The sequence below is a fragment of the Rhinoderma darwinii genome, chromosome 7 (assembly GCF_050947455.1).
Source record: "Rhinoderma darwinii isolate aRhiDar2 chromosome 7, aRhiDar2.hap1, whole genome shotgun sequence".
Classification (NCBI taxonomy): domain Eukaryota; kingdom Metazoa; phylum Chordata; class Amphibia; order Anura; family Rhinodermatidae; genus Rhinoderma; species Rhinoderma darwinii.
The window spans coordinates 45,068,607-45,094,129 of NC_134693.1; the positions used below are offsets into that span (position 1 = coordinate 45,068,607).

Sequence of the window (25,523 nt, forward strand, 5' to 3'; positions counted from 1 at the left end):
AGCCCGTAAAATAGGACATTCTCCATAATTCCCGGCACAGTTCTACGGCACGGACACCCATCCGTAGCGATACGGAAAGGTGTCTGTGGCCAATAGAACTGAATGGGTCCGTAAAACCGCGGCTTTATGGTAGTGTGCATGGGGCCTTACAAGACGTGATTGAACAGACTTCTGAAACTATGCAAACGTAGGTGGTCTAGGCCTAATTTGGGCCAAATGTACACACGCGTAGTAGATGCGGATTTGCCACGCGTATCTTCCAATGGCAAATCAGCAGCGTAATACAGTACCAGTAAAGTAAATGAGATTTCACGTAATCTCATATACACGCTCCAGAACTTTTCTGCATGAAAATTTACCTGCAGTGCGTAATTTGAAAGCCGCAGCACGTCAGTTTACTAGCGTTTCTGCTTGCGAAGTAGATCTGACTTAAAAAAAAAAAAAAAAAGATCCACAGCATATAAAATTGCACCTATTTCTGCATCAAAATGTAAAAACCGCATCTAAAAACAAATAAAAAATTGTGCACCAACAACTGATGCCACACGGAACAAACACTGTTGGCACACGGGATTGAAACGCATGAAAAACTTGTCAGTTTCTTGCGGACGCAAAAGGGAAACGCTCGTGTGAATCTAGCATTACACTAACAGCAAGCCTATCAGACCCTGTCTCATACAGGGCCGACCTGAGGCCATTGTTAGGCCTCCGGCTGCCATGGCAATCCACCGGCACACCACAACCGCGTGGCGATGAGCTTACAGATTCACAATCCCAGCCATGAGGCGTCTTGCCCACTTCAGTTATTTTCTTCAGGGTTTTAGCAGTATTTTTTAACAGACACATTCATTTCTACGGGGCCATGCACACTTCCGTTGTTTTAACAGTTCCGTGCATCCGTTCTGTCAAAAGTAGAACATGTCTTACTTTTGTCCGTCGTTCAGTGTGCGTCTCGCCCATTGAAGTCTAAGGGTCTGTCAAAACAAGACAGCACACGGAAGGCATCCATGTGCCGTCCGTTGTTCACCGATCCGTAGCCAATCAACCGCGGGGCGTGCCAAAGTTCCCTGCATTCAACACACAAGATGGATTTTAATGGACCATTTAAAATGGAAGACAAAACAGAAGCACAATATCCATTTAAAAAATGAACAACATAGCGGATGCGGAGTGACAACGGAAACCACATGGATGTCACAACAGACACAGATCAATTTTAAACAGACATGAACGGTGATGGATGTGTGCATGAGGTCCAAGTGTGGGGTGTCGACTGGATAATACAGCCGACCTCCGCAAGTCATATCGCACGCACAATTCTTAACTGCACCGTAAAAGTGCGGCAGTCGAAGGGAACAACCCGCTCATTGTGGCGTAATATCACCAATGACTACCTGCCATTGTCACGTTGTGCCAGATGTATTACAACTTCGCTAAGGGGGAGTTCAGTGAACATTTATCTCACTGACCTGCTGTATACATTAAAACCTATTCTTAATGAAATCCTCTGAAACACTCCGACTTTCCCATGTCCACAATGATTAATGAACACGATCCAGCACTTTCCTTTCCTATGGTCTTTGTCATTCATGGGCAGGATCTCGGTTCTATGTCAACACTCAAATATGAACTACGATAGAGTCAAGAGAGACGAATGCCTGTTTTTGCCGCCGGAAAAGATTTTGACCTACTCGCGCTTTTTTGCTGCATTTTTTACCCGCGGCCATTGCAGCTAATGCAAAAAACGCAGCGGAAAAACACTCCAGAATGGGCACCGCAGGCGGCAGGTTTTTCCTGCCGCACATTGATTTCAATAGGACGTCAGAGACTGAACCGCAGCAAGAAAGGACACGCCGCTTTTTTGCCTCTGCTTCCCATCAATTGGGGGGGGGGGGGGGGGGGGGTTGAGACTTTTCTTGGCGCGGATTCTGACAGTTTCCGTGTAAAAAAACTTAACAGGCCCATATTGTACTTTTACACGGCCCGAAGTGAGCTGGAATCTGATCAGTTGCGAAGGACGAGATTGACGATTCTCAGAAGAGTTTTTCTGCATAAGGCCCAACATGGCCACCATATTTAAGGACGAATTGAAAAAGCTACACATCAACTTGACCAATACGTTAGAATCAATATGTCAAAAAAAAAAAAACGGTCCTTCAACCAAAAGCATAAGGCGAAATTCAAACGAACGTGTGAGTTTTACGCGCGCAATAAACGCCGAGTTTTTTGCGCGTTGCAGTTCCGTGTGTCATAAGTGTTTGGTGCGTGGCTGCGTGATTTTCACGCATATGCCATCCTTATGACACGTGGTTTTGAGGTTTAGAAAAAGAAATGAAGGAGGTGGTTTTATTTTTCCCTTCATTTCTGGATCTAATGTTGCGCAAATCACGCGCAGCACACGGAAGTGCGTCCGTGAGCCGCGCATGACTTTCACGCACCCATTGACTTCAATGAGTGCGTGATGCGCAAAACATGCTCAAGTATAGGACATGTCGTGAGTTTTACGCAGCGGACATACGCTGCGTGAAAATCGCGGGATGTCTGAACGGCCCCATTGACTAACATAGGTCCGAGCGACGCACGTGATTTTCACGCGCGTATCACAGACGTGAAACACGTGCGTGTATATAAAGCCTAAATAATGCGAATACACCCAGAACTCCGTGTTATCAACACCCACTAGCCCTAAAAGTTGCGAAAACTCACTTCAAAGTGGGATGAGAACCATTTACGGAAGAGCCGACATGGTAATAACTAGTGATATTAACCAGTGACTAGATGAGAATTACTCAGCCGTGTCTCACATGACTACTCACTTATACACCCAGTGCGTTACTGGAATAAAATCACACTTCATCACACCTGGAGGAGTTTCTACATGTTTCTCCAAAGTCTCACACTGGTAGAATTTTTTTTTTATTGTATAATGAAAATATGCAAGAAATCGCCTCCCGGCGTGTTCACGATTCAATAGAAAGCCTCGTGCTATATCCACGTCCCCTTTATCATACACATCTCTGCTGCTCCAACATAACTGCCTCCCACTAGTGTCACACAGGGCTATTACCACGATGACTCTGCTTCATCTGCCAACACTAATCTAGTGTTCAGTACAAAAACATTCAGCAGCAGCGAAATAATGAAGTTACTATCACCCACAGCCTCAACATATACCGCGACGTTGTACGATTATAAAGGTGAAGGAAAAACGGTGCGATACATCAGAGATACAAGTCAAAAGATCACATTGGTGAAGTTTATTATTTCTCTCAGATTTCGCCCCATTCACATCACATTTTTGGTCTACGTTTAACTTATTCGCCAGGAGAAGTCCCTAACACTGGCATCTGTCACCCATAGGCTACTATGGCATCCGTTTACCATATACGTCATGAAAGACTATTGTAAAAGGTCAGAACGTATAAGTTTAAAGAGTACAAGTCGCTTCATAAAACTTTTGACGTGTCATAGTGACATGTCAGAATTTTTGATTGGTCGGGGTCTGGGTGCTGAGCCCCCCACCGATCGCTGAAACAAAGTGGCTGACGTGCTTAGCCGTAGGCAGTGCCCCTTCAGTTGTACTGGTATCACTTCAGCTCCTCTGAGAAAGATGGACTGAGCTGAAGACGGGATCTTCTCCGAGAAGAACCCAAGTGATACCATCACAGCTGAAGGGGTTTGAATTCAGCTAAGAACTTCTGCCAGTTGGTTTGAGCGATCATTGGGGGTCTCAGCACCTGGACCCCCTCCTATCAAAACTTCTGACATGTCAAATATTTTATGAAACGCTTAGGCCTCATGCACACGACCGTAGCCGTGTGCACAGCCGTGATTTTCAGGTCGGGCGGCTGCGGACTGTCAGCCGCGGGCCGCCCGCAAATCGCGGGACATGTACATGGCCGCCGTCATTGTTTTCAATGAGCCCGGACCGCAGAAGATGTCCGTAATAGGACATGCCCGTTCTTTCTGCGGTGCGGGTTCCCGGGCCATGCACGGACCGTAAAAACTATGGTCGTGTGCATGGCCCCATAGAAAAGAATGGGGCCGCAATTCTCCCGTGGATTTTCAGGGGAATTGCGGCCGCAAAATCACGTTCGTGTGCATGTGGCCTGACTCTTTAACGGATGCCTGTGACGTATGGCACATAGGATTCCATGTTATAAAAAAAAAAAAAAAAAGTATACAACGAAATCTACGTTTTTATTTTCAGGGTTCCGTTGTATGGAATAGCGTAGTCTACTACGCTATCCCATAGTTAAAAAACAAACAAAACAAAGGTAATCCGACGTAAACCTGCCCTGGCTGGAATACATTCAAAACGTCTATTACAAATGTGATGTTAACAGGGTCTGTTACTGGAGAACCGACAACGTTCAAAGTAAAGGGATTTTGAATTGGATGGAGTTTGGGCGCATACAGTCCTCCGTGTGCCTCTGATCTTCTCGAAAACATTTTTCTTATGGATTCATACAGAAGCCGAATGAAGAAAATAAAAAAAATAAAAAAGGCGACATTCAAAATCATTCCATATTACATGGGTATTCTCCCAAAGAAACATGGCAGTTAGGGGAGAACGCGGTACGTCATGGAGACATACGGCAGCGCGTAGTGAGTGTATGCCACCATAATATAGAACCGTAGGGACTCCATGCATGTGAACGTGCTGCAAGCATGGACCCTAAAGCCCCATGCACACAACCGTATTTATATCTATCTGTAAACACGGATCTGTAGTCATCCGTATATATACGGAAGGGTGTCGGTAAACACTGTCCATATCGCATCCGTATTTGATCCGTGTATATACGGATCCTTACAAAAAAAAGAGGGAGGCTGCAAATGTCACCAACATGTTACATAGCAACGCTTCCGTAAATACGGACGGCTTACGGATGCACATCTGTAGCCATCCGTATCTACAGAAGCGCCCATAGGCTTATATGGGAGAGTCTGTGACGTAATTAGACAAGAACAGGACAGGTTCTATAATTTTTTCAGCATGGACACCCATCAGTAAAAATACTGAAAGGTGTCCGTGTCCGATAGAAATGAAAGGGTCCGTAATTACGGATTAAATATACAGTCGTGTCATGGGGCCTTCGGCCCCATGCACACGACCGTGCCCGTAATTACGACCAGTAATTACGGGCATGGCCAGCCGCAGACAGCCGTCCCTTTTTACGGGCCGTGCTCCCATTATAAAAGTATGGTAGCACGGTCCACAAAATAAAATAAAAAACAGGATACGGCCATATAAAACTAATGGGCCTGTAATTACGGGCGATTTTACGGTCGTGTGCATGGGGACTTAGGCTTTTTTCCTCACGTCTGTAAAACATCCGCAATACCCAGAACTGTCGTTCTACTGAACCGATCTTTACAGGACCCTGAATAGGAGATGGCAGATAAACCCACTGAGAAATCTTCATGAACAAAATTAGCTGTGTACGTGAGTTTATTGCTACCAACAAGGACTAAGGCTTGTCCACACACAATAGAATTGTTGCAGAAAATTTCTGCAGCAATTCCATTGAAAGTCAAAGGCTTTCCGCTATGGAAAAAACGCACCATTTCCTGCTTTTTGTACGGAAGAAAATGGTGCGGAAATTGCTGCATTCTTCCCAATGTTAGGAGATGGAGACATCTATGAAAAACGCAGCAGTTCTGGACACTTTCCGCAGCAGGAATTGACATGCCGCGGCCCGAAAAATACGCACCGCAGGTCAATTTCGGCTCTGAAATTTTACGCAGCGTGGGGATGAGATTTGTTAAATCTCACCCACTATGCTGCTACTGTATTCTGCTGCTTTTTTTCCATCCGAAATTCCAACCGCAAAAAAACTGAACGGAGAACATGGAAAACAAACATATAAGACGAGAAATAAACCTCAGTAAATATTTAATAAGCAGCTAATCCTTTATGTATCACATGTAAAGCTGGGAGGAAGAACAGACAATTTGTCTGAACTGGTCCCTAAAATGTCATTTCATGAGGATTACAAATAGGTCTAGAAGGCCACATGTATCCTTCCCGTATTGTGCATGGATTTGCAGCTCAGATGTTCCTGCGGCGTAATACAGGACCAGCATAGTAAATGACATGTCAACTAATCACATCCACACGTTGCAGAACTTATCTGCACATGAAGTGACCTGCGGTGCGGATCTTAAAATCAGCAGCATGTCAAGTAATCTGACGTTTTAGTTTGGAATTGGATCTGACAAAATTACCCAAAAAATAACAAAAAAAAACACCAAAATGTACAATTTGCACCTAAAAATGCATAAGTTCAATATTAAAAGGGTTGTCCACTACTGAACTACTGATGATCTTTCCACTGTATAGGTCATCGGTGCCGCTCCGACACCCGGACCCCGCACCGTTAAGCAACACTGGCTATCTCCGGGCACCAGATGTTATGGGTCATCATGCCATGTACGGAGATGGAAGCAGTTGGCGCCGTACACAGCATAGCGGCCGTGATACCGAACTGCAGCTCTGCTCCTATTCAGTGGCCGAAGCAAACTGCTTCAGGCATGTATGTCCGGAGGCAGCCGGATCGGCTTAAAAGGTGCGGGGTCCGGGTGTCCGACCCCCACAGATCATGTACTGATAATCTATCCGGTGGATAGGTCATCAGTTGTCCAGTAGTGGACGACCCCTTTAAGGCCATCACATGTGGCAGATTTGATTTTTAATTGAAGAAAATTCTGCAACTGAAAATCTTCAACGTGTGCATGGGGCCTAAATGAAGATTTTACCTGCAGAATTACCGGTAGCTTTGATGCAAATTTTCTGTATCAAATTCTGCATGTAGCCCAATTATATGGTCGGGGGATAGACACTGACGCACTTCAAGTATATTGGAAAAGACGGCCCAAAAAGTCAGACACGAGTTACTATCAACGGCAGTCAAATGATCACCAGCACAAATCTATCATTCAGCCCTGACTGCCCGCGGATTCTGTGTCTCCCATTGTAGTTTGTATATTTATTACAGACACCGGTCACGAGGTCTCATAAAAGAAACATTTACTACTAATAAGGCTCTGTTCACACTAGTGTCATGACTTCCGTTCAATAAAGAACCAGGTCCGGGTATCGGTATTTTTGACAGCAAGAGTAGCGGCTGCAGCCCGCACTAGTCTGACCATCAACCGTATCTGAACCCCCTTATAGATCCTAAACCACAACTTATAAAACTAATTAAAAAAAAAATAAATATATATATATATATATATATAAAAATCACTCATGAATGTGGTAGAAAAAGTGTCAAAAGACAGAACACAGAAGACTCCAGGACATTATAAATCACAAAAAACAACAGCATCAGAAACCGACCAAAGATAGTAACAAACGGCGTAAAGATCTGGAGGAAAAGTACGAACAAAGCCGGAGCATAGACAATATACAGGTATAAAATATATATATACACACACACACATACATACAGTATATAGGTATCACCTCTATTCTTATCCCGGAACATGATCAATAGCATCTGTTGGTCATGTTTTTTTATACAGTGTGTGTATATATATATATATATATATATATATATATATATATATATATATATATATACATACACACACACACACACACACACACACACACACGGCAAAAAAAAACGTAGGGTGTGTGTAATATATATATATCTTATATGACACCGGTCATCGCTCATTAATAGGTAAACAATCCATACACAAGATAGATAGATAGATAGATAGATAGATAGATAGATGACACCAGAATCCTGAACTCAGCCATGTCACTCATAGGGTCGCGCTGTACTGTCCATCTATCCCCCACCACATATCTCACCATAAGAAGGAGAGGAGGAGGAGGCAGCATATCATAACAAGCCGCTTCATCATCTCTCCCGTGCGTCTCCTCGCATCCTCCCCGGCATATCCAGAACCCTCTCAGTACGTACGCCTTCAGGCCGCCGCTACAGCGCCGTATAACGCCGGGGTCTTCCCAGCTACAAGCGGCAGCTCCGCCCCACACAGAGCGCACCACGTGATCACAAGTCCAACGCGGCCGTTACCCAGCCGGCGCCTCCACAGTCACGGCCAGCTGAGGTGGAAGCAGTCGCGTCACTGGGGTCAGTGCAAGCAAATCAGAAGAAAGCCTGTATGTCCTCCCCCACCCTCTGAAAATGTATTGGTTTGTTCCGGAGAAGGGGGTGGAGACTTTAGACTTTCCCAACAACAGAGCTTGTGTGGTGCTTAGTGCTCTTCCGCTGTATGTGACTCCGGCAGTGACAGGGTTACTTATCCATCTGTCACACAAGGTGAGAGCTCTCAGGACTGAGCCACAGGCAGGTTATGAGGGGGTGTGTTGTACGGTGACCTTTGGATGGCGCAGTCACGTTCTACCTGCTATGTAGAACGACAATTCTTTGAATTCTACATACTGGCGTATCTTTTTCAATCGGGTGTGTTAAACAAAATAGTGCTAGGGAAAAGTGGAGGACTTGCCGTTACGAACCAATCAGATTCGAGTTCTCAGTTTTCAGAAGCCTTTTAGAATTTAAAAGCAGCAACCTGATTGGTAGCTGTATTTACAGCTGTGGCAGAAAAGGTGACGCTCATGATGTGCACCATAGTTATGAGGGAAGGCGGTTTTTCCTTTTTAATTATTATTAAACGTTTTCCCCGTGACCCCGCTGTGGAAAGGCTGTAACTCCCATGAGCTCCAACAGTATCAGAATGTGCATATGTTCTATGTAGGGTTGCCACCTTTTCCACCCAAAATACTAGCCAGGTTCAAAGTGTATTTAAATGTGCTGGTTTTGTGGAGTTTTTTTTACGCAAAGAGTGTGGCCTGAAAAGTCTAAATACATACGTTTTGGGTTCAGGGGCATTTATACAAAGTGCAGCATGCTCTAGGTAGTGTGTTTTTTTTTCTCCAATGTAGGATTTGAAAAACGTATGTACAAAATGAAGCTGAATTTAAAAAAAGCCACTAAATAAGCTTGCAAAACCCATGTTACATTTAAAAAACGCTGGCGGTTTTTTTAACATACATTTTTTTTATGCAGTTTAAGGGTCTTTCACACAGGTCGGATCAGCTACGTAAAAGTATGCAGTGTATCCGACCTAGAACCCGCACGGAATTCTGACCAAAAGACCGCACCAAATTGTGGTGCAGATTTTCATCCGTAATCGCCGCTGCGAAAAGAGCAAAATAAATAAGACAATACTTAGGCCCCGTGCACACGACTGTGACCATAATTACGGCACAGACAGTCGTCCGCATTTGCGGGCCGTGCTCCCATTATAAAGTATGGGAGCGCAGTCCGGAGAACAAAAAAATAGGATATGTCCTATTCTTTACGGAAGGTTTCTACGGCACGGACACCTTCCCATAAATATACAGGAACGTGTCCGTCCGCCATAGAAATGAATGGGTCCGTAATTACAGACGAAATCTCCGGTCATTTGCATGGGGCCTTACCGTCACTGGTGCTGCCATATTGACCTTTTCCACTAGGCTCTGTGCAGCCCATCTTCCTGTGATTACACTGCAGCCCATGTGACCGCTACAGTCTGTGATTGGCTGCAGCAGTCACATGAGATGAACTGTCATCCCAGGACAGTAGGCTGCATGGAGAACAGTCGGGGGCACAATAAATCATCGCTATGACAACATCCAGGGGTTGCAGAAAATCTGCAGGTAATCCGCCCAGCGTGTACATACCCTAAAACGCTATAAAAATACCCTGTATTAAGGAGGTCTTTAAACTGTGGCTAAATAATCAAATGCAATACCACAATTATCAATGTGAGACATCATTTATTTACTATAAACAGAATGGAACATATGAATGTCAGGCTAGATTAGCCCTGTCACTTACAAACCAGTGACACAATGTAGTCTGTATTCTGTAATTGTCATGAATAGATGAGCTATAGATGAACAACAACAGACCTCTCTATATCGGGGGATTTGGTAAGCGCACATAATTATCACCCCTGATCTCTCTCAGCCAATGAAAGGATACGCCACCAGTCAGGAGTCCTTTCATAGTGCTGGAATAGATGTCTTAAAGGGAATGTATTATCAGAAAATGACATATTTAAATCAGGTTTTTATTATAAACACTTGACTATTTGGGTATAAATATCTTGAAATATTCCACTGGCCACTAGAACAGTCACAATGTTTTCTGTGGCTCACTCGTCAGCTTTGCTGTATAGATTGGGAATAGGTGAGCAGTGTCACCTCGTCATCACAGACATTAGGGACACAGACATTAGGTCGGTGGCTTAATTTGCACTAAAATAAACATTTAAAATCCGAATGTAACGCATCCAGATTTCATTACGTATTTTGGTGCGGATTTCTAGGCTAGTTTAAAGCCTGCGTGAAACCTGCCATAGAAATACAGATCGTACTAATTGCAACCGCAAAGGGCAGGCACTTTTGTGGTTGTAGTACGTAGGCATGTTCATTACAATGGTTCTAGTATGTGTTGTGGCAGGGAAGGAGAGCAGTGGGACAACTGAATGGCTGCATCTGTCATTTTCCTAGCTGAACATGACTATGATGCCGTCCTGTGGTCACCATTCCACTGGCTAAATCTGATTATAGACTTGGTCTCATTCTTTCTTGCAAATGTCTCATTCACCGACCGATAATCAGTAAAAATGTTGATCTTTCATGTTGGGTTTTATCACCCAGTGCTTAGTTTTAACTAGTTAATAACACAATCGCCCGAAACAGAATCCCCCACCCTACATACCCCTCCCCCCTGACATATCTGTGCATAGTTGTAAATGTATGCAATCTTGTATGCCAAATATATGGTCAGTTGTGCTTCTGTTGCCTGTTGGATTTGCAGCTGTCACAGCCATCAGCTTATCCGCACCTCCCAGCAAACAGATGATTTAGGCCGGGTTCCCACGTTACGTAAACGCTACAGAATTTTCCGCAAATGAATTCTGTGCCGAAATTCCACCGCATTTACGGTAGCAGCAAAGTGGATGAGATTCAAAAAATCTCATGCCCACGCTGTGGAAAAAAAACCAGTGTAAACGTTAATAAATTAACCTGCAGTGCAGAATTTAATTCCGCAGCATGTCAATTTATGCTGCATTTTAGTTGATTTTCCGTTGCGGGTTTTCCCCATTGAATTCAACGGGGATGCAAATCCCGCGACAGAAAGCCAAGAGTTGTGACATTTGCTGCGTATTCGCAGCGATTATGCCCCAAAAAAAAAACAACATACCCAGAAGTCTGTGTTCCTTAGTCCAGTCCGGTCTCCTGGCATGATGTTGCATCCCATGTGACCGCTGCAGCCAATCAGAGGCTGTAGCGGCGGTCACATGGGAGGAAACTTCATCCCAGGAGGCCGGCTTGGATGACGTCAGAGGGACGGCCTCCTGGGATGACGTTACATCCTATGTGACCGCCACTGCAGCCAATCACAGGCCGCGCGGTCACATGGGCTGCAGAGTCATCCAGGGAGGCTGGACTGCGCAGGAGGAACACGTTGCCATAACAACGGCATAGGTAAGTATGAGCATTTTTTACCGCAGCTTTCCAGAGGAAAATCCGTCCAAAAAACAACGCTGTGGTGCGATTTTTCAAACGGAATGTACCACGTCGTGGGATTTTTACGCAGCTTATCCGACCCATAAGATCCCCGGTCCTACCTGGAGATTGTATGGGTGGTTCGAATTCTCCACAGCGCCAGCTGCTCTTACAGTGTGTCGCTCCAGTCTCGCTCATAGAGTGGAGTACCGAGCGGGGAACGTCTATATGCCCTTCATGAGATTATGGCTTCAAAATAGGAAATGAAGACATTTACAGTATACGCCATATGGATCCTTTGTTCCAGTGTTGACACTGCCTGCTTCTTACTGTACATGATGATGTGTGCGCCGGAGTGGTGTCACCTCGTTGTATCCGCGATTGGCTGCCTGTCAGGTGATGTGTTTTCAGTATGGACTTATGATGTATGGGAGGAAGTGGGCGGGAACTTTGGAAAAGTGGCAGAAAACTTTTGGCTGTGTTCACATGTCGCAGACAATTTGCAGATTTTCAAATTTTTCAGTAGATATCAAGCAAAAAACACATATTTACAGCGACGTGTGAACACAGCCGAGGTCCATCAGCTATGCGACTTGAAGGCCACACCCCTTTTAAATATAAAATATGATAAATATGGCGTTCAGCGTTATACAAATATTACACCGGGTATTAAAAATTTAGTAAAGTAAGAGAACTGTTTCCAATCTAGTCACATATTTACTCTCTTATATACATACTGTACACATTCCACATGGACACTCTATAGCACATGTGCTGTACATTTTTTTTCAACCTATCAAAGTTTTTACAAAACTTTATTGCAAAAATTGGTTATGTACAGTTCAGATGTCAATCACTTCTATGATACACTCACACATTCGCTTCCTGTGGGATGAGTAATATCGATATGCACAGCCAAACGTGTCACATGACACAGCAACGCATGCCGGGAACTGTAGTGTAACCTGGTTGTTCTGTGCTGCTGGTTACCAGCGATTTGTTGACGAATGCCGACATTTCTACACCACAAAGGTAAGGCTGGGTATGGGAGGAATAAACGTGAGGCACGGAATGCTCTGCACATAATTGTAATACATTGCAAGATGTATACAATAGACCGGCCACTATCGACTCTGACAAGTGAACGCTGGCAACGCTTCCTGCAGGCATTTAGAAGGGCAACCCTCTCCTGGGGGCCTTCCTTAGTCCCGCCCTTCTTACGTAGCGTTTGGTTGCTAAGCAATTACGTAACGCTGATTTGTCTATGGGCAGACAAGCCGTGATCTTAGTATGATGCTGCTCTCCAGGGGCTTCAGATATTTTCTGAATTTCAGTGGAATATTTGCGTCTTTCTTTAGGGAAGCGGTTGCGCAGATGTGACAAGCCTGTAAACAATTATCAGACAAGAATTTCCCATTTAGGGAAATCCAAAAGTTACATTAGAACAAGTGTAACTATAATAGGGACAGTTTTTGCAAACTATCTTTTTTGACTGTTGGAAATGTATTGCATAAAAGTCTAGAAAACAGCAGGAGAGAGCAAAAATCAGAATATATATTTTTTATAAATTGTTAAAGGCCTCATGCACACAAACTTATTTTTTTCCTCACGTAAATACTGGCGTAAATACGGGTCCTTTGTCACACGTATTCGACCCGTATTTAGTAGTTTCCGCAGCAATTGAACGTAAAAGAAGTTCATACGTACCGTTGTCTTGGTGACGCGTCCCTCTTTTGACATCCAGTCCGACCTCCCTGGATGACGCGGCAGTCCATGTGACCGCTTTGGCCTGTGATTGGCTGCAGCGGTCACATGGGATGAAACGTCATCCCGGGAGGCCGGACTGGAGGAAGAAGCAGGTGAGTTAACCTTTAATACTATTAACTCCAGCGGTAGTCACTGTCCCGGGTGCTGAAAGAGTTACTGCCGATCAGTTAACTCTTTCAGCACCCTGGACAGTAACTTTCCCCTGACGCCGCCTAGCAACGCTTCCGTAATTACGGGTGCACACACACGTAGCCACCCATAATTACTGGAGCCCCATAGACTTCTATGGGCTGCCCGTGCCGTAATTACGGCCTGAAATAGGACATGTTCTATATTTTTCAACGGCACAGGCACCTTCCCGTAAGCATACAAGAAGGTACCCGTGGCCAATAGAAGTCTTATGGGCCCATAATTATGGCTCGTAATTATGGGCGTTTTTACGTTCGTGTGCATGAGGCCAAAATCGGTCAAATAATGTCGCTGCATTAAGATCCAACCTGGAAAATCCCTGTTTGTCTGCAATTCAGACGGGCGTACTATATGGTGCAGTAAATTTGGTTCAGAAATACGGACGGTTAAAGGGGCTGTTTAATGAGGACTGAGTAGGAAAAATGTGATTTATACATATATATCGCAAATATTTAGCCTCCTGTCCATGTGCCCTATCACGAACAGAGAGCCGCTACGGTAGACCTGATGTGTCCATACTTTACATGGACATCTATTCACTTGAATGGCCAGCATGTAGTACTACATTTGCCCCGCAGTGGCTGATTTATGGATAATGTATATCCAGACGCGGCTTCTCCCCGGCGATAACTTATGAGGGCGTTGCTGATATTAGAAAAGATAGACCAGGCCGGCTCCCATACAATGTGTTTGCCTAAATGAAACCTAAAGGGCTTGTCCACACGTAAGGGATTTTACCGCAGAAAATTTACGCAACAACTAGCAGACAATCTGCTGCGGAAAATCTGCACCGTGTCATGGGTTTTTTTTCTTTGGAAATAGTGCAGATTTTTGCTGCGTTTTTTTTTTTTCCAAGGGCTGTGTGATGGTGGTATTTCCTATTCCTGCGATATAATTTCCACTCCCTGTAAGAAATTCTGCAGCGTTCCCGCAGAAAATGATGCAGTACGTCAGAAAAACACTGGAAATCAGTCCACTTTCCTCAGCAATAATTAGCATGCTGAGGAACTAAAATGACGCACCGCAGCTGAATTTCTGGCATTTTTTCTGAAGTGTGTGGATGACATTTGTTCAATCACACCCACTTCGCTGCTACTTTATTCTGCTGAGTATTTTCCGTCTGCAATTCCGGACGGAAAATACGCAGCAATTCCGTTATGTGTGGGCAAGCTCTAAAGCGACAAAATTATAATATAATCTCCTGGTGCCATCCCCTATGCAGTGGATCCGCCGTTTTAGGGTCCCCTCTGTGTTGTATCAAAATGGCCGCAGCACTTTTCAGAGTCTAAGACACTCCCTCTTTTCACGGATTGGACAGAACTGCTTAGTACGTTGATCGCCACTTGTTTAGCTCCATTTAAAATCGAGCAATCTTTGTACGTTCGGCCCCCATACAGTTTGCATAATTTTCGGCACCACATCCCCCATTTACACGAGGAGATGTGCTCTCGACAATGAGGATTTTTACTGCTGCATAGGCCAGTGATTGCTTCCGTCAGGAGGATGTATCTGTTGAGATGGCCATAGATATAAGTGCATGAATTTATAATTGTGATTGTTTTGGTGATGGTTTAGGTTGGAACAATTATTACATTACCTAGTGTCCCAGAAAAATGCATTAAGGGCAATGCACGGAAAAAATACATCCCTTTTATGCAAAAAAATTCTGTTGCCAATATCTGAAAAATAAATGCTTGTCGTATGGGGGGATGGGGAATCCATGGCTATGGTCAACTTATGTCGTATTCTATATTTCTAGATTTAGTCGTTTACGTGCACAATGGTGTGACTGGGCTGTTAGTTTTCCTCATATGGATCGTCGATAAACATATGTAACTGGTAATGATTGTCGTTTTCGGCTGTATTGTTATTATTCCTTGTGAAATACACAGTCGAGTCACATTATTATGACCACCAGCTAATACCCAGAGTAACCGCCGTGTGCAGCACGGACAGCAGCTAGACGGGCCGGGAGTGAGTCAATGAGGTGCTGGTAGGTTGTCTCTGGTATCTGGCGCCACGCTGACTGCAGTGCATCCCACATTTGCTGCAGGATGCATGGGGAAGGGTCCATAGAGCAAACAAGACGATCGGGGTCCCACAAGGTGCTCAATTGGGTTCAAGTCTGGCAAATTAGGGGGCCAGGGAAGTACATGGAAGTCTTGATCGTGCTCTTCCAACCACTGTCGGACATTTATAGCCCCGTGACATGTCACTTTGTCTTGCTGGAAGATTCCATCTGCCCCAGGGAAGACAAACCGCATGTATGGGAGGACGTGATCTGCAATGATGGATTCATACCCAAATCGGTTCAGAGTCCCTTCCACATGGATGAGAGGGCCCAGAGAATGGCATGAAAAATTCCCCAGACCATAACGGTGCTGCCAACAGCTTGTGTTCTTCCAGCAATGGTTGCAGGGTGTTTGTTCTCTGATGTTTCTCGCCTGACACGCCAATCTCCATCCATTCAATAAAGCAGAAAACGTGACTCATCGGAGAAGGCAACCCTTTGCCAATCATCGGTGGTCCATATCCGATACTACTGTGGAAATTGAAGCCTTTCTTTCCGATGCACATTTGTTAGTATAAGAGCAGTGACCATTCGTCTGCTTTGGTGCTCCATACACAGTAGGGTTCACTGAACTGTTGTTTTAGACACACGTCTGGTATTTTCATAATAAAAAGCGATCAAAAAGTTGTATGATACAAAAAATTTTACCAATAAAAAAAGTACTGCTCATCCTCATTTTCACATTTTAAAAAATATTGATATTCATTTTCACAACCTAATTCTAATAAATTCTGCAAAAAAAGTGTGGGCTCTAAATGCTCACTTTATCCCTACATAGATTCCTTAAAAGGGTTATCCGGGGTCCAAAAATGTCAAAAATTGCTTTTCATTCATATTTTTATGTAAAAAGAAGTCACTTACTAATATACTTTAATTAAAAAGTATTAAATGGTGCTGTTCAAACCTAGTGAGCTGTTCCCGGAAGTCCTGGATCTTTTCTAATATTGATGACGCGCCGACACGGCCCCACGTGACTGAGGGCTTGCTTCTTGTGCTGTTTGTGTCGGCGTGTTATCAATGGCATGACCGCAAGGGGCTGTCACAGTCCCTATTGCAGGAGTTCACGAGCAGAGCATCAGTTAGCGCTTTGCTTGGGACTCCAGCACTGCTCCCGACATTTGGTCAGTGACTTCAGGGGTTTCCTATAGCTAGGGTCCCCGAGCAGAGCATCAGCTGATGCTCTGCCTGGGGACTCCAGCACTGCTGCCAACATCACTGTCCATATATGGACGGTGACATCGGCAGCAGTACGGGAGTCCCCAGGCAGAGCATCAGCTGATGCTCTGCCCGGGGACACTAGGGGACTCTTAACAGAAACCTTAATAGTGAACTAATGATGTGGAACTAGTGGGTGAGGTAGAGCAACAAGAGGTGCTTTCAACCTCTTAGGCCCCATGCACACGAACGTGCTTTTGCAGCCGCAATTCCCCCGAAATTCCTCGGGAGAATTGCGGCCCCATTAATTTCTATGGGGCCATGCACACGACCGTAGTTTTTACAGTCCGTGCACGGCCCGGGAGTCCGCACCGCAGAAAGAACGGACCTGTCTTCTGCGGTCCGGGCTCATTGAAAATAATGGCCGCCATGTGCATGTCCCGCGATTTGCGGGCGGCTCGCGGCTGACAGTCCGCAGCCGGCCGACCCGAAAATCACGGCCGTGCACATGGCTACGGTCATGTGCATGAGCCCTTAGATATAGCGTATAAGGAAGTAAGCACTAGTTCAGACAGTAATGTCAAAAAGTAGAAAATTGTGTTTTATATTTTTCAATGTCAATTGACAGAAAACAAATGCATTAAAATTGCCAAATGTGAATAAAATATTTCATCCATCTGAAGGTTACAGTCCTGGAAATGTCCTGGTTAGAATTCCATCATAGTCTTCTCAGTTAGATCCAGGGCTTTTGCCGATAGCACCATTTATTGTACTATATAATGTACTAGGAAACAGGAAAAAAATAATTTGTGTGGTAGACAATGGAAAAAAAAAACAGCGATTCTTCCATTGTTTTTTGCACTTCGTTTTTGCGGAATTTACCGTGCATTAGAACGACATGTTAACTTTATATAGTTTTTTTCTATATTTTACAACTTTTACAAGGAAAAACTGTGAAAAATAAAATGTATTTTGTGTTGCCAAATTCTGAGAGCCATAACTTTTTTATTTTTCTGTGGATTAAGCAGCATGAGATAAGCTGTGGTTTTTAATGCTACCATTTTGGGGTATATGCGAGGTTTTGATCAATTTTTATAAAATTTTTTGTGGGAGATGAGGTGACCAATAAATAGCGATTGTGACGTTTTTTTTTGGGGGGGGGGGTGTACGGCACACACCATGCAAGTTAAATAATGATATATTGTAATAGTTCAGATTTTTACGGACGTGGTCATATCAATTATGTTTATTTTTTTACAATGCTTTAGGGGGGGAATGGGAAAAAGTATTTTTTTAACTGTTAATATATTTTTTGTACGTAAAAAAAACGTTAACAGATTTTCACTTTTTTTTTTTTAGTCCCCCTAGGGGACTTGAACAAGCGATCGCTGGATCGCTTGCACTATATACTGCAATACTAATGTACTGCAGTATATCGTCTTTCTGACAGGCTTCTATTAAGCCCAGAGGCAGGGCTTAATAAGAGCACAAAGATGGCAGACCTGGGGGTCTTCATTAGGGCCCCAGGCTGCCATAGCAACCATCGCCAGTTCACGATTGCATCACAGGGGAAGTGAGCTGTTAGTGGGGGTCGTCATACTCTTTGTAACGATTTAAATGCCGCAGTCGCTACTGATGGCGGCATTTAATGGGTTAAACTAGTGGGATCACGCTCGAGCACTATCCCACTCGTTACTGTGAAGTGTCAGCTGTAACATACAGCCGACACCCGCATTGTATGGAGCGGGCTCAGCCCGTGAGCCCGCTCCATACTTCCCCCTACCCGGCTATGACGTAGCCATACGTCAAATGTTGGGAAGGGTTTAAGGGTGGTCATTTCCCAAATGGGGTCATTTTTCGGGTGTTTCCACTTTTTTTGCTCCTCAGGGAATTTGCAAATGCGTCACGACACACGACATTCCAGCTAAATTTGAGCTCCAAAAGCCAAATAGCGCTCCCTCCCTTCTAAGCCCTGCCGTGTATCTAAACAGCACCTTATTACCACATTATTGGGTATTGCCATGCTCAAAAGAGTTTGCTTTACAAACATTTACAAGTGCTTTTTCTCCTTTATTGTGAAAATTGAAAAATCTGAGCTGAAACTACATTTTATTAGAAAAAAAAATTTGATTTTAATTTTCACGTTCTTATTCCACTAAATTCAGCAAAAATCCTGTGGGGTTAAAATGCTCACTATACCCCTCTATAAGTCCCCTGAGGGGTGTTATTTGCCAAATGGTGTCTTTTTGGGGGGTTTCCACTGTTATGGCTTCACAAGACCTCTTCAAACCTGACATGGTGCCTAAAATATATTCTAATAAAAAGGAGTCCCCAAAATCCACTAGGTGCTTGTTAACGCAATCATGGGCCAAAATATATTAGACTGAAATTTGTAATGGGTATCTCAACCGATACCTGCCCTCCAGTGATTTATCCAGCTTCCAAATCATAGGTGATCGATATATATATATATATCTGAGAGAAAAGATGACACAAGAGACCATGCTTGTATGCTCAAAATCCTTCTCTGCGGTTTATTGATCCAAACAAGTATATAAGTATAATGACAGGAAAGGTGTCGGCTTTGGTTTCAGACAATCTACAATATGATAATGACTCTGATTCAGCCAATGAGAATATTTCAATGCATTATAATGATTCTTCACTCTCCAAGGTTCCTACAAGTTAATTTGTCTCTACTTCTTATCTCACTAGAGAATGGACTGTAGATAAGATTAAATCATTTAAACAGAGCGCTTCTCCAGGGCTCATCACCCCCTCCCCCATAGTAAACAATGTCATTGTCCATTCCACCGAGGCTATTTGATCTGCTCCTTACAAGAGTAATAAAACATTCAATTCAAGAACACAACATAGAATTGCTTCAGGACATCTGCTGACATATTACTTTTTACTTATTAATCTCAAGATGGCTCCTTCAAGCCAAAAGGTGGATTCCAATGATCCAAAATGGACGCCTACCATACAAGATGGAGTCCATGCAAAATGTTATCTTTTAAACATATTCTAACCACTTTCACAGTGCTCCTTTACTCCTGAAGTCTGTGCTTCAGTCCATTAGCACGCTACGGCCACGTGTGGGATATTTCTAAAAACGGCAGAATCTGGGCAATAAATATTGAGTTGTGTTTCTCTGGTAAAACCTGTGTTACAGAAGAAAATTTATTAAAATGGATTTTCAAAAAAACAAAACTGAAATTTATAAATTTCATCTCCACTTTTCTTTAATTCCTGTGAGGGTTAAGAAACTTTCTAAATGCTGTTCTGAATACTTAGGGGTGCAGTTTTTAAAATTGGGTGACTTATGGGGGGTTTCTAATAAGACCCTTAACGCTACATCAGAACTGAACTGGTCCCTAAAAAAATAGGTTTTGGAAATTTTCTTGAAAATTGGAGAAACTGCTGCTAAACTTAAGCCTTGTAACATCCTGGAAAAATTAAAGGGTGTTCAAAAAACGATGCCAACATAAAGTAGACTTATGGGAAATGTTAACTAATAACTGTTTTGTGTGGTATTACTATCTGTTTTACATGCAGATACATTAAAATTTATGAAAATCCAAATTTTTGCTAATTTTCTCTAAAGTTTGGTGTTTTTCACAAATAAATACAGAATTTATCGACCAAATTTTTCCGCTAACATAAAGTACAATATGTCACGAGAAAACAATCTCAGAATCGCTTGGCTAGGTAAAAGCATTCCAAAGTTATTACCACATAAATTAAAACATGTCAGATTGGAAAAAATAGGCTGTGTCCACAAGGCCAAGACAGTCTGTGTCCTGAAGGGGTTAATTACGTCAAAGAGAATTTATTTGAATGGACACCACTTTTTCAAACAAAACTGATCTAACAGTATTCCACATATAGATCAACATTGTCATTTATTTCTGTTAAAATTTAGTTTTTTATCCATGCAAATTCTGTGGGAAGTTACTGCCACTAGGTGTCTCCCTTCCTCTAATCTGCTGCCTACCCCGTGGGCACCAGAATCCATCCCTAGTTACAGAGCAGAATTGAGAAAGACACACATACACACTGCCCATACAAGTCTACAGGAAGAAGTTTCAGGGAGAAAAAGACACAGACATGTTGCACATACAAGTCTATGGAGAGGGAAGCGGAGCAGGAGCATAGTGTGAAAGACACAGACACGCTTGTAGCTTCCTGGTAAGTGTTAGGGTATGTTCACACGCTGTGACTAAAAACGTCTGAAAATACGGAGCTGTTTTTGGAACTTTTTTTCAATGGAGTCCATGAAAAACGCCTCCAAATCGTCCCAAGAAGTGTCCTGCACTTCTTTTGACGAGCCGTCATTTTACGCGCCGTATTTTGACAGCGACGCGTAAAATTAAGGCTCGTGGGAACAGAACACCGTAAAACCCATTGAAAGCAATGGGCAGATGTTTGTAGACGTATTAGGGGTGTTTTTTCAGGCGTAATTGGAGGTATAAAATGCCCGAATTACGTCTGAAAACACTGCGTGTGAACATACCCTTACTGTCTCACCCCAGTGCTGGATTTTCAGCTACAATACTCATTACTGCTGTACAATCTCCTCCATGTTGCTGCAGCTTCTATATATGATAGTAGAGCACGATTCTCCTCTTCTTATGTGTGCAGTATATAGAACACATGATAGAAGTTAGGCTCTGCCCCATAGCTCAGAGAAAACAGAATTAGAGATAAGTCTGCAGAGGGGAAAACTGCTAAAAATTGCAGATTACAAGTCATTTAAAGGCAATGTGTTGCCAGAAAAACATGGTTTTTTTTTTAAATTAAACATTTAGTGTGTGGGTGATTAAACATTGTTCTAATTTTTTTTATTTTTTTCACGAGTCAGGAAATATTATAAATTGGATTCAAATTTATAGTATTTACCATTTCTGGTCACTAGATGGAGCCATTCCCAAAAACATGTGGTAAAGCAACCACATAGCTTTTCTGCTGTAAAATTGGGTAAAAAGCCCTCGCTCTAGTGAGCTCTCAGCATCCCCCCCTCCTTTATCCTGGCTAGTGCCGGGATAAACGAGGGGTTTGAACGGTGTAACCTCCTACACTGTGTGTCGCCATTTTTTGAGCTAACACACAGTGTAGTAGGTTTACATACAGTAGTAAACACACACAAACACGAACATACATTGAAATCTCTTACCTGCTCCTGCCGCCGCGGCTCCCTCCGGCCCGTCCGCTCCGTCTGCTGCCGCTGGTCCAAGTGCACAAGTCCGGAAGCCGCGACCGGAAGTAGTAATATTACTGTCCGGCCGCGACTTCCGGTCCACAGGAAAATGGCGCCGGACGGCGCCAATTTCGAATTGGACTGTGTGGGAGCGGCGCATGCGCAGTTCCCACACAGACGCCGTACACACAAGTGAATGGGACGGGAGCCGTTCGCAGTCCCTATGGGACTGTGGCTGCCGTATTCCATGTCTGTATGTGTCGTTAATCGACACACACAGAAATGGAACAAAAAATGGCAGCCCCCATAGGGAAGAAAAAGTGTAAAAATAAGAAAAAGTAAAACACAAACACACAAATAAATATAAACGTTTTTAATAAAGCACTAACATCTTGAACATATGAAAAACATTTTTGTGATGACACTGTTCCTTTAATGTCCAGAAATAGTGTTATTCCTCATGTACACACATATAACAGCTTATTCTGAAAAGTCACCTGAAAAGCTTTAAGAATAATTGATCACGCTTGAGTTTTATTGTGCTATATACGTTTAGTCAAACAATCTGTAATTACACCTGCTGTACAAGACGTTTGTGACAGAACAGCACGTTAAGGAGGTGACTTCTCTTATCCTAACCACTTTTTCAGGCTATTTCTATCCTGTGTAGTGCGCGGCATTAGTTACCAGTGAGAGACCGGCCACTCTGATCTGCAAATAGAATCTTTCCAAATCACAAAATCCCAAAACGCCCACCCCCCCCCCCCCCCCACCCCTGATCAATGTGAAGGTAATGTAAACACACAGAGCTTTCTGCTTATGATTTATTAATGGATATGCATTATTTCCAGTGTATTATGATTGGTAATATCAGATTTCAATTTAAAATTCTCTCCGCAGCTACAGAAAACCTAGTCATTGTTTGCAGGAAGTCATGAGCTGCATCTGAACCTTTTGTATTACTGGTAATGGGTTTTCTTATGTAAACTTGGCCATTGCTGACATCAGATTGGTATCAATCCATCTATCCGCATCATTTGACCATCAATAGAACCCGCGCTACAATGCAGGGGTACAGTCCTGTCCTGTTCTATGAGAAAATACACATCACTTATACATTTGTTTTGCACAATAATGGGTCTGTCCTGTTGACGCACACTCTATTAGTAGAAGAACATCATTCAAGAATTTCTAAGTATGTCATCAGAAATATAGAGGGCTAGCATCTGTATTCCATTGTTGTAAGGTGCTATCATGCAGCTTCTGATATTATGATTAAAGGGGTTGATCACTTTGGAAATGTTAATGTCAAATCGCCTAACACAAACAGTTACACAATTAAGGTTCTGTTCACATCTGCGTAGGGGTCCCGTTCTGACGTTCAGTCTGAGCTTTCCGTCAGAACGGGACCCTGAACAGACATAAACGGACAAGCTATTGCTTCCGGCAAAACGACGGATCCGGTGCACAACAGAGACAAACGGAAACCATGGGCACCGGATCCGTCACCATTGAAATCAATGATGATGGACAACGGAAACCTCTGGTTTCAGTTCGTGTCCGTTTATGTCTGTTCAGGGTCCCGTTCTGACGGAGGGCTCAGACGGAACGTCAAAATGGGACGCCAACGCAGATGTGAACAGAGCCTAACTCATAGGATTTCTTCAGAAATAATGTGTCCGCCACCAGATCTGTTAGGCCCCATGCACACGACCATGCCCATAATCATGGCACGCGATCGTGGGCACGGCCGGCCGCCGACTGCCGCCCACATTTTCGGGCCGTACTCCCATGCAAGGTATGGGAGCATGATATGCAAAAGAATGGACATGTTCGCATGGGGCCTAACTTTTGCTGCGACACAGGGCACCGATGTTGCACATTGATGGACTCAGCGGTCAAGTGATATATCATGTGACTGCTGTGTCCATAGTGTCCCCTGCCTGCACATTATACAAGCCCCATACAAGTAATAGCTTGTATATGCCTGCACATATGCAGGCAGGGGATGCTATGAGCGCATCAGTCACATGATCGCTGAGTCCATTAATGTGGCGCTATTGTTTACATGGTCCCCTGTCACGCAGCACAAGTTACAGATCGGGTGGGGGATGCACAATGTCTTAAGACATCCTATTGGTAAGTTGTGAATCTTTTCATGTTCGTGCATATGAGATTAATATTTACAAAGTGGCTAACCCCTTTAACACCTTCTTGAAATCTTCCACATATATACAATGGAGGCAGGGAGGGAAGGTATGGAGCGGGCTCACAGCCTGAGTCCACTCCATAATATGCGGGTCTTGGCTTTATGAAACAGCCGACACTTCACTGCAACGATCGGGATTCTGCTTATTTAACTCTTTATATGCGGCAGTCCATAGCGTACACGGTCCCTAAGCCGTTAGAAAGAGGGGAGTGGCTTCTTCTGATGTCCTATCGGCTCTATCACGATCGCCGATGGTTTGCATGGCAGCATAATGAAGGCCCCCAGGTCTGCCATCATTGTGCTCCTATTAAGCCCTACAACTCATCCCGCAAAAACCAAGCACTCATACAGCTATTTTGACAGAAAAATAAACGTTTTGGAAGATGGAAAGAAAGGGAAGGGGTTAAACAATTCTCAACTGAAAAGTTTATTTTTGCTGTATTGTTGTTCTCATGTTTATTGTTCTTATGTATAATCATTGTGGGCAGTAGGAGCATGGTAGTATGTAAATATGGAATTGTATTGTTGAATAGTATTGTGGAATTGTATTGTTGGATCAGAACTGCTCACAGCACTAAATAAGAGCCCTGGAATGGGTGATAAATAAAAGTTTCAATCCGGCGGGCGCCGCTTTCTCAAATGCCATGTGGGCATTCCCTAACGCTGAATTTCCCTCGGCTCTCAGAAGAAAGATTCTACAACGCCTACCCTCTGCTCTTGAATGATGGTTGTAGCGGTCCCCTGGATGGACGCTACACTGTAACTCAAGAGCAGAGGGGAGGGAGGGGTTGTAGAGTGCTTACTGCACAGAGCTGCGGGCACTTTAGTATTAGGGAACACCCAGATGGCACTTGCGGCAGCAGCACATGCCAGATTAAACGTCTGTTTCTCACTCATGCTGCTACTGAAACCCTACACAAAGGTATGTTCCAACGGCTTTCCAGGGCTCCTATCTAGTGCTGTCAGCAGTTTTGCACGGTCAAAACTGCTGACAGACTCTCTTTATTGAGTTCTGAAATGGGCTGTCCAGGCATAAAAAATTGATGGCTTATCCTCAGGGTTGGCCATCAATAACTGGTCGGTTTGGGGTCCAACTCTCTGCATCCCTGCCGATCAGCTGTTTTGAAGGGGTCGCAGCTTGAATGGGAGAGGGCTGTAATACTGTAAATCGCCGCTACAAGTGTGTTGGCAATACACAATACGAGCAGTGACAGTAATAAAGGGGAAACAACGCTCCTACGAGCCCCACGCCCCTTCATAACAGCTGATTGGCGGGGGTGCCGGTAGTTGGACCCCCACCGATCAGATATTGATGGCCTATCTTTATTATGATTGGACAGCCCCTTTTAAGTTTTTTTTTGTTTTATAAAGCTTATTATTCCCAACT

General features: G+C 43.7%; 2 protein-coding genes and 1 long non-coding RNA gene across 11 annotated transcripts in view; 2 read left to right on the forward strand and 1 right to left on the reverse strand.

Annotated features, from left to right (window-relative positions):
- The window catches only part of SUCO (SUN domain containing ossification factor), an 89,525-nt gene extending 81,362 nt beyond the window's left edge, over window positions 1-8,163 (reverse strand). For 3 of the 5 annotated variants that reach the window (XM_075833285.1, XM_075833286.1, XM_075833284.1), the window contains exon 1: window positions 7,829-8,162. In XM_075833285.1, the coding sequence (XP_075689400.1) occupies window positions 7,829-7,881 (53 nt within the window). In that variant the 5' untranslated portion in view covers window positions 7,882-8,162. Of the gene's footprint in view, window positions 1-7,828 lie in introns of all 5 variants that reach the window. The other 2 variants (XR_012849988.1, XM_075833287.1) reach the window with 2 other exon arrangements.
- The window catches only part of LOC142657846 (uncharacterized), a 484,403-nt gene that overhangs the window by 104,070 nt on the left and 354,810 nt on the right, over window positions 1-25,523 (forward strand). The window lies entirely within an intron of this gene.
- The window catches only part of PIGC (phosphatidylinositol glycan anchor biosynthesis class C), a 33,269-nt gene continuing 15,656 nt past the window's right edge, over window positions 7,911-25,523 (forward strand). For 2 of the 5 annotated variants that reach the window (XM_075833289.1, XM_075833288.1), the window contains exon 1: window positions 8,122-8,300. The gene's annotated coding sequence lies outside the window, so the exon portion shown is untranslated. The other 3 variants (XM_075833292.1, XM_075833291.1, XM_075833290.1) reach the window with 3 other exon arrangements.